Source organism: Lithobates pipiens, unplaced genomic scaffold, assembly GCF_037356315.1.
Source record: "Lithobates pipiens isolate NorthernLeopardFrog02 unplaced genomic scaffold, aLitPip1_a1.2 Scaffold_8, whole genome shotgun sequence".
Classification (NCBI taxonomy): domain Eukaryota; kingdom Metazoa; phylum Chordata; class Amphibia; order Anura; family Ranidae; genus Lithobates; species Lithobates pipiens.
In genome coordinates, this window is record NW_027507903.1 from 167,261,449 (window position 1) to 167,273,625 (window position 12,177).

The 12,177-nt window shown below is 39.1% G+C and overlaps 1 protein-coding gene across 2 annotated transcripts in view; it reads left to right on the plus strand.

Annotated features, from left to right (window-relative positions):
* Positions 1 to 12,177, plus strand: part of HGF (hepatocyte growth factor) — a 174,941-nt gene that overhangs the window by 72,923 nt on the left and 89,841 nt on the right. For both annotated transcript variants that reach the window (XM_077473463.1, XM_077473464.1), the window contains exon 7: positions 11,037 to 11,155. In XM_077473463.1, the coding sequence (XP_077329589.1) occupies positions 11,037 to 11,155 (119 nt within the window). The remainder of the gene's footprint in view (positions 1 to 11,036; positions 11,156 to 12,177) is intronic.

Sequence of the window (12,177 nt, forward strand, 5' to 3'; positions counted from 1 at the left end):
GAATGGTTTAGATCAAAGCATATTCATTTGTTAGAATGGCCCAGTCAAAGTCCAGGCCTAAATCCAATTGAGAATCTGTGGCAAGACTTGAAAATTGCTTTTCACAGACACTTGCCCTCCAATCTGACAGAGCTTGAGCTATTTTTCAAAGAAGAATGGGCAAAAATGTCACTCTCTAGATGTGAAAAGCTGGTAGAGACATCCCCAAAAACACTTGCAGCTGTAATGGCACTTCTACAAAGTATTGATTCAGGGGGGACTGAATACAAATACACGCCACACTTTTCACATTTTTATTGATAAAAAAAATTGAAAGCCAGTTATCATTTTCTGTCTGCTTCACAATTATGTGCCACTTTTTGTTGGTCTATCACATAAAATCCCAATATAATACATTTACATTTTTGGTTGTAACATGACAAAATGTGTAAAAGTTCAAGGGGTATGAATACTTTTTCAAGGAACTGTAACTATATATGTCTGTGTCCCCACTGTGGAAATGTACTTCTCTATTTGTCTTGTGATGATTGACACCAGGACTGAAAGGTATGACAAATCCAAAAGATGTGAGCTTTCACCAGAAAAGAACAGAACGTACAAAGCTTCCAAATAACACACTTGATCCAGTGACAATTATCTAAAAGGGCATTTTCCTGATTTTGAAAACATTTCCTATCATTTCCTACTGCTTCTACAGAACAGAAGCAAGGGGTGACTTCCCCTATGAGACACAGATGTGCAAAAGTCTGACAGAAGTCATAAAGTAACACTAAAGGTTCGAATATTTTTTTTTTTAAACAACAAACATGTCATACTTACGTTTTACGTTTTGCATAGAGTGGCCCCATCCTCGTCTTCTGTGGTCCCTTGGCGGCTGTCTCGGGTCCTGCCCGCTTCTGATAAACCCCTCTTGGAAGCGCTCTCACAAGGGGGTTACCTTGCGGGCGCCCCCCCCCCCCCGAGTCCTCTATTCGGCGCCCATAGCCGCCGATTACAGGAATCAGCCCCGCCCCCGGCCCTTGCGTCATTGGAGTTGATTGACAGCAGATTGAGCCAATGGCTGTGCTTCTATCAATCTATCTAATGAAGAGAAGAGGCGAGAAGACTGTGCAAAGGAAGAGCGCATTCGCAACGTGGGACCATAATGGACTGTTAGTTCATTTTGCATTTTTAAGACTTGCAGATGTGCCATTATACATTGGATGATGTGTTCATGTGTGGTATATGCTGAATTATTGCACAATGCTGGTCACCTCTTTCAGAAAACTCCATATTGGGAGGTAAATAAGTATTCTTTAAATTATTCTATACACCAAATTCTCTATATCTTTTTGTGGCCCATCAAGTTATGTAGTTCTTGATCACAGTGTTGAAAATAAATAAATTTCAGACTTTTTTAGATAATGCTAGAGTTAAATGAATAATAAAAAATCCACTGTTATTAATTTACCCAACCCATATCCAATATTTCACCTAATAATTAATTCTAATATAAAATAAACTCCACATCTCAAAATATGCCAGTTTCGATACTCTAATAATGACATACATTCTGATACCCTTATAACTTGATAGAAAAAAAATGCAGACCCCAGCCTGGTATTGGTTGTAACTTCACCATTACCATCCAGTATATAAATGATTATGAGGGCTTATCTGCAACCTTTGGTAGTGTCTATGACGCTAATTAATTAAATTTACCCAATATGCAAGAACCATAAGTATATCAGTATCAGTTTTACAGCTCTCTAAATAGTTGAGGATCATATGTAGCTAAGAAACACTTACCTCCCAACAAATATCTTTGAAAAAAAAAAATTAAAGTAAAAATGTAGTTTTCTGTTTTTATAAATCCTTGTCCAGTTCTTTTTTGTTAAAATGCCAACCAAAAGTAAAAATCGAAGCAAAACGCTTCACATTTTTACACAAAAGTTTCCAGGCACAACCTGACTGATTATGAATCTCAGTGAGGTTGATTTATTAAAACTGGAGGGTGTAAAATCTGGTGCAGCTCTGCATAAAAAAACAGCTTCCAGAATTTTTTGTCAAAGCTTAACTGAACAAGCGGAAGTTAGAAGCTGATTGGCTACCATGCACAGCTGAACCCGATTTTTCATGCTCTAGTTTTAGTAAATGAACCCCAGTACCTGAAGCTGTATTGTGGGATTCTGTGAGATATTTAACTAGTTCAAAACAGGGCACTTACACCCCCTTCCTGCCCAGACCAATTTTCAGCTTTCAGCGCTCTCACACTTTGAATGACAATTATTCAGTCATGCACAGTGTTGCATGACTGAATAATTGTCATTCAAAGTGTGAGATATGGATGACTTATGGAATTTGGAATTTGCATCCTTTTTTCACATAAATAGAGCTTTCTTTTTGGTGGTATTTAATCCACCTCAAGGCCAGCACTTCGTTGTATCTCAATGTTGCTCTTTCCCCCATTCACATCTTTTCACTAGGGAAGCCCTTCCTATTCTTTCTGGAGGTTCCGCAGGCCAGGGTTTTTGCAATGTATAAGTGTTTGAAAAGGGGCAGACTGGTGTAGAATTTGTCAAGGTATATGTGATATCCTTTGTTCAGAAGTGGGTATGCCAGGTCCCATACAATTTTTCCAGTTGTGCCTATGTAAGCCGGCACTCAGGGGGCTGGAGCTGGGAATCTCTTCCTTCATATGTGTGGAACGCATACAGATATCCTGTGACTTTCTTACAGAGCTTGTAAAATTTGACTCTATATCTGGCCCTTTTGCTAGGAATATATTGCTTTATTCCTGGTCGGCCTGAAAAGGGTACCAGGGACTCATCTACACATATATTCTGATTGGGGACATAGAGTTCTGCAAATCATTGGGAAAATAAATTTATCAGTGGGCGAATTTTATATAACTTATTGTAATTTGGAGTGGGGGCACTGAGTGTTGTCGGTAAAGTGAAGGTATCATAATTATCTTGTATCAGGACCTGGACATTACGGCAGAATAAATGGGCATGTGGTGGATGGGGTTGGTGGACCAATAGGCATGGCCTTCATTCTTTTTGTAAGCCCCATGTTTATGGTGAGGCCCATAAACAATTTGAACTCCTCCAAATTCAGATCTCTCCACTCAAATGGATGGGCATATGATGATTGGGGGTTGTTGTCAATATACTGCTGGGCATATAGAATATAGAACAGATAAAAACAATTGATCTCTGTGAAATTTTGGGTGTTGCCCCGCACACCTGGCAGTGCTGTGAAAGAGGGAATACTTGGTGATCACAAGTAGGTAGGCAGCCGTGTTGGGTTGGGAAGACCATCTGGCATGTATGTAGAGGCCCTGGCTCTTGGGGGACGTGACACTCCCATAGTTGGGGGATTTGAATTTCTTGTGCTGGTACTCAAGCATAATGTGGCAGCATTGGTACTGGGCCTTGGCATTTGTTCCTTTTAGGAGGGACCCATTCTTCCTCTGAATCATTTGCCGTTTCACTACTCTCAATCAGTTCAAATGCTGAATTTGATTCTGAATCAGAATTGGAATCTGATGAGAACTCCCTGCTGCTTTCATCAGTCATGCAGAGGATCTGGAACACCTCCTCACTGGTCTATAATCTTTTGGACATGATGCTGATGGCTGTGTGACAGGTGGCAAGTGACGGTCACTAATGGGCTGTGCGATGGGTGGCAAGTGACGTTCACTGATAGGTGATGACGGGTTGACGGGCGATGGTCACTGATGGATGACAGGCGATGTTCACTGATGGGTGGCAGGCCAGAGACGGTGATGGGTGATGGACACTGATGGGTGACGGGTGATGGTCACAGACGGGGGTGACGCATGATGGATGACAGGCCACAGTCACTGATGGGTGACAGGTGCACTGATGATGGTCATTGATGGGTGACTGGTGATGTTGACAGGGCACGGTCACTGATGGGTGACAGGTGCACCACTGACAGTCACTGATGGCAGTTTCTTATGTGACAGGTGCACTTTATGGGGTGACTGTGGTGACTGGTGGGTGACAGATGAAGTTGGGGACGATGTGACAAGTTTGGTGACACTACAGAACACAGATCTGTAACTTACTGCTCCTGGCTCTTCTCTCCTCCCACAGGAAACAGTGTGTGAGAAGGAAAGAGCCAGTAACAGTTAGTTAATGCTCTGTGTTTACATTTAGTGATCGGCTGTGACAGGATCACAATGAATCACATGGTAAACAGCCGCCGGCCAATGGCTGTTTACCAGTGTTGGTGACGAGCAGTGTTCCCTGGAACATGCTGCCACTGTCGTGCATGCGCAGCACACTCACGATCATGAGCATACGCCGTTTAAAATGTGGAGGTACAGCTGTGATCCCGGGACTTCATCACGGCCGACCGCGTGGTAAACAGCCATGCCCAATGGCTATTCACCCCCATTGGTGACGAATGATGTCTCAGTGGCACACCACCACCGAGAGTACAGGGCTGCGTGCACATGATCCTGAGCATGCCTTGTTTAAATGGACGGACGTCATATGATGCCTGCCCAGAATTAGGGCCGCACCACCCAGCCGTCATAAGATGGTGGGTGGACGACAAGCGGTTAGAGACAATTTTTATCACTCTGTTTGGTTCCTCTTTTGGTTAGCTAGTTAGATGACTGTTACCTCATTTCTTTGCTAACTGTGCTGCCACTCTTGTACTCCTGGTTACTTTCTTTGACAAAGAAAAAGTCATTTCCATATCTTTGTTCTGTTTTTGTATTCTGTTTCTCTATTTTTCCTTATTCTGCATTTTCGACATCTGCCTATTGATTACCTAATTGCCAAAGCATGCAGCACTTGATAAATTCTCCTGCAGATGTTAAGTAACCTATCAGCTATAAGCCCTTGTACACACGGTCGGAGATTCCGACGGAATGTTTCCTATCGGACCGTTTTGTCGGATATTCGGATATGTGTGTGGTCTGCATCGGACTGTTTTCTAACTTGCCGGTAAAATTTTCCGACAAAATGCTCCTATCGGACATACTCCGATCATGTGTAGCCTACTCCGACGGACAAAGTGCCACGCATGCTCAGATCAAATTCCTAGACCAAAGCTATTGGCTACTAGCCTGAACATAGTCCCGTCGTAACGAAATAACATCATCATGTTATGTACAATCGGATTTTCCGACAACTTAGTCCGACCATGTGTATGCAACATCACTTCCGGACCTCTTCCGGAATTAATCCGTCGGAATTACTCCGATGGATTTGGTTGTCGGAATCTCCGACCGTGTGTACAAGGGCTAAGAATACATTGGTGAGCTTCTGTTTAAGAGCACTATTCTCTCAATGCCCTGGCATCAACCAATTGTCCAACAAAATATTGCCGAAAAATTATCTACAGTGTAGCAGTGCCCCACAATTTGATGAAATAACATGAACAATGAACATTTGAACATTTGGTATTGATTTTAGCAATACTTAACAATAAAGAACAGTAACATTTCTTTCCAATTCATCTCTCGTTTATATGGACAGGGGTGTTTTTATATGAGGCAAGATTAGCTGGATTTCCCAGGTGGCACCCATGGAGATAAGGTGGAGGTATAAAAAGGCTAAGTGGCTTCCACGCTAGCTACTGTCTATGGATATATATCTTACCTTTCTCAGTAAACAATAACAGACAACAATAATTTAACTATTGGCATCATCCTGCTGTTGCTTTGTAGAAAATTAAGGAAAGGTCTGATTGGCTGATGGACAATTCCACAGTCTGTCTATGTACTAGCTTCCTGAAATTCTCCCATATGAGTATGTCTTGACAACAGAATTCATGGCCAACGGCTGCATGCTCAACAGAAATCAAACTGAAAGCTATGTTTGCAAAATCTATTTTTAGCTACAGATCCGCTTCACTTTTTTCAAAGTTGTCATGTTAACAATATTTTAGGAGGATAACCACTTTAGGCCTTTTAGTAAAAAACAAAATATTTATGCGTTAGTTGGCAGTTACATGAACCGCATAAATTCATTATTATACATTATCTCAAGACAATATTATTATTTTCATTTGTTCCCTCAGGCTTAATCCTGAGTTTCCTTGCTCTCAAAACTACGTAATGTGTCTGTGCTTTACAGGCACTGTGCTAGATACACCTTTAGGCTAATCTACAGCTGCATAGTTTTTTTTATGACATCCTAACTCATTTAAAAAAATCATACAATAAAATAATATAGAACCTAAGCCTCTACAATCATCTCATAATAACATGGTTGTTTTCATAAAGAAATTACAAAATATTAACTTCTACCATAAAATCTGTGCAGCTGTATGCCCTAAAGACTGTGTTTCTGTCATGATCTGTAGTAGTTGTTTGTGATACAAAAGTATTTCTTTTGTTATCTGCTTAAAATAATGCACATTCATTTTATTAGATACAGTATCTTTCTATATACATCCTTGCACTCAAGTTCCATGTGGAATTCTACCTCTGCACGTTTATCTGCAATATCATTTTAAAGCTAAAGTGCAGCTAAAATAAAAATAAAAATAAAAAAACAGAAAAAAAGAAAACAACAAAAGGGACAATATTTAAAGTCAATAGGATGTGTCCCTTGTACTGTTGGTTCTTCCTTTAGTTTAAATTCTCTTCTGCCCATGCCCCCTCCCCCACCCACAATCCCACACCCACTGTAGTATGGTTGCTATTAAGGAAGCAACTTATCGGAAAGGGCAGGTCTAGTTGGGTTCTCTTAATGAGAGTCTGTGACAGATCCCTTAGATGTAGTGACTATTTTTAGTTAATAAATAGGAACGTATGTCATATTTACATTAGTAAATAAATAGGAAACAATGTCATATTTACTTTCTGTTTTCCAGACCTAGGCAAAAAAAAAAAAATCATACATTCCAGGAGTCCTCAGGAAGGGGTGAAGAGGTTTTCTCAGTTAAGCATGCCCTTCTGCGGGCATGCCTGAGCTAAGGGCAGATGGATTCCAGGAAGTAAATGCTACATAAATCATCTGCCCTTACTCAAGGTGGCCATAGCCAGAAATGATAGGGGGCATCAGTGATTTCTCAGCAAAATAAAGCATGGAGACATGAATGGATGGGTGGGTTTGCTTTGAATATTAACAATTAATTAAATAGCATTCTTGGTTTGTGGTGCTCAGATGCAGTGTAGTTCCACATAAAGAGATATAGAGAGGATTGCATTACATGCTACCTGCAACTGATGGTGGAACTCTCAAAAGTTCACTATGGAGCCCTGTAATTTCTAGTTACATTCCTGGTAAAAGATTGACAATTTATGAATAATATGAGGTACTTAAATCCTAAGTTTAAAAAAATATAGACTGAGCATAAGAGATATTACTTACCTTAACTCTCCTGGCGGTATTCCTGAGTCTGGCTCGGGGTGGAATTTCAGAACCAAAAGTGGTAACCCTGAGCCAGACTCGGGATTGCATCGTAGGATCCAGGAAGAGTGTGCATCAAGCCTTTCCGCCCAGTTCCTCCATTCATTGAAGCCATACTACAGTTACTATTAATGAAAATTGATCTATAAATGAAGGACAGGTTGACAGATTTAAAAGTCTGCCCCCTCCAATCTTAGATCATGTTTCATTTGTCATAGCACTGGCTTCTAAGAGTAGAGGAGCTGGGCTGAAAGGGTGGGTGTAGTCAGGAACTTATGATGGGTGCCTGTGACAGTTCTATTAACCCCTACTGCATCATTAGCTTACAGCTGTGGGGGTGGGGGGTGGTGGAAGATATTGGATGAGTACAAACAAAGGCATATCAGCACAAGAGCACATCTCACTGAAGGTAAATAATGTATCATGTGCTTATTTATTTTTTTATACTAAACTTACTCTTTTACTCCATTTATATTTCCTGTGGAAACTAGATTCATGATGGGTTGCATTACCAGACACAGGTATCATCAAGCTTTTCCACCCAGCTTCATTTATTGAAATCATACTACAGCTATTATGAATATAAATTGATCTATAAATGAAAGATGGGTTGACAGATTGAAAGTCTGCCCTCTCCATCCTTAGATCCTGTTTAATTTGCTGTAGTACCAGCAAGTGCCAAGAGTGGAGGAACTAATCGGAAAGGGTGGGTGTATTCGGGCGATCTTGATGAGTGCCTATAACAGTTTTATTAACCCCCGCTGCATCACTAGCTTACAGTTGTGGGGGTGGGAGATATTGGATGAGTAAGATTTCTGCTAAACAAAGACATATCAGCACAAGGGCACATCTCATTGAAAGTAAATAATGTCCCGTGTGCTTAATTTTTTTTTTTTAACTAAACTTAGGCTTTTACTGAATTTACATTTGCTATGGAAACTAGATCCATGATGGGTTACATTACCAGATATTTTAATCTTACCATAGCTGCTTGTATTATCTATTATTTAGTAAGGGGAACGTGTGTTTGGATTGGTCACATGCTAATTGTGCTTTTATAAATAGTAGTAATTTGGTATTTTGGTCTGATAAATAATATAACTATATGATAGTAATGCTGATATAAAAATAATAGTAATAATTTAAATTTATTTCAAATACCTTTTAAGCCATACATATTTTATTATTAGAGCTCATAGATGAGGTTTAGGAATCTCTTTCTGTCTGCATTGCTGCTAGGACATTGTGATTTAATGAAAGCATGTATATACATATACTTTTTGATGTATGACAAATAGCAACCAGCGAATTGCTTCCTTCCCCAAACTCATCAGAACAATTGAAGTTTTTAGAAGTTATACTGGTTTATGGATCTATTAAATCATTTTGGGTATTTATGAGTTAAGAAAAGTACGACAGCCTCTGAGCTTCAGGTGGTTTTAATTATACAGGAATTTACATATACACGATGACCTAATAAAACCTTTTCATTAATCCGGTTCCAAGAACTGCACATCTATCTCTCTAGTATCTTTCCATTTTCTAATTGCAAAAAGTTTAATAAAGTATAAGTGAGTTAATAAGAGGAAATGTTTAAGAGTTGTGTAGTACATATCTTGAGTTTTGTTTAAAGCTTTGGTTAGCATTTACAAAATTAACAGTGGGTGCAAATAGCAGCTTGTACCAACAATACATTTTTCCATATTTACAAAACAGCAGTCTATTATTCAGAGCTTTTCAGAATGCACTGACCCAATAAAATAAATTCCTCTTGATTAAGTTGCTTGCAGTAATTTCCTTTGTACACTAATAATAATGTTTTGGAGAGAGTTAAGCATGAAGCCAGTGGGAGGAATTCAATAAAGCTGCTGCGCAAATTTTCTGGCATGAATTTTTCTTCTTAATGTGTTGCGCCTAATTCGAAAAACATCTGTAACAGTTTTGGTTCTGACAGCAATTTGTGTGCCAAATTCAGGGAGTTCTAATTTGCTCCACTTCTGCATTGTGGTGCAACATGTGAGCAAAATTCTAAATAAAATACAGACAGTTCATATCCTACAAAAGTGGAGCTAATTAGGGCCAATTTTCCTTTGGCATAACGTGACAGATTTTACAAAAGCAGGGGAAGTGTGTGCAAAATTTAAGTACAAGTCCTAGACAGGTACATCAATTTGGTGCATGCTGCACCACTTCTAGAACATATATGAGACACATTTTTTGTTTCAAAATCTGTCTGCCCCATTCTTCATGAATTCTAGGGAATGTGTTCTAGGAGTGGGCTAAAACACCAGGAGAATTAAACTTGGAAAGAACACACTAACTTAGTGAATGTACTTTATGGGAATTCCAAAAACCAAACCAATGTGCAATATATATATATAAATCTGAACATAATGAAATGGCAACAGTTCTGGTCCTTTCTCTGGCCTTCCCCAAAGCTCTTGTTCTTTGTAGGAGCATTTTCTGAATTAAAATAAATACTTATCGATTGTTTCAACCTCTGTCAAACCCTTTGTTTTGAGTGGAGACTTTTGGTTAGGGGTTGGGCCCATGGTGACCATTTTTAGACCATTGTGTATTCTGCTTGTTACCTTGAGAAAGGTGGGCTCTAACTTGCTGATATGTTGGTACAGCAAAGCTATATCATACATCTTGTTTACCTGTGATGCCCTTTGAGTGTCCACAGTACATGTTGCTATATTATTTGTTTTGTGAGGAGCACCACAACATTTATTTTGGATGGTCTGTTACTACAGGCTTGATTTGCGTTTACTGTGTGTATATACAGAGTATATATGATCATATATTAATTATATACAGTATATATAATTGAGAATTGTGAGTTGAAATTGTATGCAAGCTTTGCTAATGATTAATGTAGCTAGGAGGACAGAAGAGGAGAAAAGAAAGAAAATACAACATTTAAATTTGGTAAGTATATATTTTGAATTCTTAGAAGATGAAAACATTTTGGGCACTGAAAAATGTTGGGATCAATAACATCAGACAACATTGAGAAGTCAAAATGTGATAAAAAGCTGATTCATTTTTCCACCCTGTCACCTTATTCACATTCGACAGGGCAGAAATAAACCTGCTATGACCAAGTAAACACTTTGACTAAACACAAATTAAACCTTTTTAACTGTATGCAACGCACTGGGTGCAAATGAACACTTATTGTAATTTGATCTTTAATCGTTACAGAAATATATTATTTAAAATATTAATATTAACATATGAATTTTTTAGTGAATGCACCTGTGGTGTATATTTTCATTGCTAAATTAAATAATTTCTATAAAAAACCTTTCTTCTATTGTGTTGCACAATTTGCAACTTTGTTCTATAAGTCGATACTTGTACTATAAGTTTAACTACCCTGTTTTAACAAGAAACAAGATGATGGGAAAAGAATGAATAACCTTAGGCCTTTAAATGCTCAAGAAACAAGCAGAATATCACAAACCTCATTACCAGTTAAAAGGATGGGGTTTCCTCCTGTTATCATCAGCTTCCCTAATGAGTTGGAATACCATGCTGTGCTCATGAAATCCACACCTAATTGGGTGCTTTAAAAATGAAAGGTGATCTTGCTCTGTCAGTCTGCTTGGATGACACATGATGTTTTCTTTTTTCTCTAACTGCATTTTCCAGATATCCGAACAAGGGACTAAATGATAATTACTGCCGCAACCCTGATGGCAAGGCCAGACCATGGTGTCACACACTTGACCCTCTCACCCCCTGGGAGTTCTGTGCAATTAAGCCCTGTGGTGAGTGGTAACCAAATATATGCCTTCTATGTTCACTTTATCTTTATTAGCATGCCAAACTGCAAATAAATTAAATGCTGAAAACATTTGCTTTGACTATTACATTTCAAGCATACCAGCTAATTAATTTTCTAGATACACACTTCTTGCTAATGCATAATAGCTGTCATTTACAGTATGTGCAACAGGGACTGGGTGCAAATGGTTTCAATTATCTTGTAGCTTTTCACAAAGCTTGGAAATATTGGCAGGTTAAATCCCCAAGATCGCAGCTCTGACCACTCTGCCATATGATTGGAAGAGTGGTCTTCTGATTCAGACAAATTCTATTTTTTATGGACAATCCAGTGGGGAGACAACTAACCACTTGTTGTTATGTGGTCTGAGTGAGGATGTGATGAGGATTTCAGGGCAGAATTTGCTGCTGGGGTCCATGTATGATTCAAGAATTTTAATCCTTCACAAGTGTCCATACTAAATTGAATTATGAGTTCTAGATGGTTTTCCGAGTTAATTGTGTATATTTATCATTTAAGAGAAGCCTTCTTCTGCAGATTCAGTAATAAACATGTCTGTTTGGGTACAGTATGCATGCAAGTTTAAGGTAGGAAGTAGTACAATCAGACACCTTTGACATTGACAAACCTTTGATTAAACAAGTGACTTTTAAAGTTCAACTAAAGGAAGACTAAGAGTCCTTTCTTGAAATGGGGCTGCACACATACTGCAAGGTTTGACTACTCGTTTCTGTCTTGGGAAAGAAAAAGCTGTTTCACTTACCTCATCCTCTGCTCCCATGGAAGAAGGCGTTTTCTCATGCTTTGGTGCTTCACTGTCTCTGGTATCCTCGCATTTAGTGCAGGGCTGTGTGCCCTGCATCAGTCATGATGATATCAGAGGACCTTAGACCACAAGGGTGCAGGGGAAAATAGACTCTAGGGACTGTTCTAGCAGCAAATGAGTAATCAACCCTATCAGAGCGGGTACAGTTCCAAAGCAAAGGAGAACTTTTAGTATTCCCA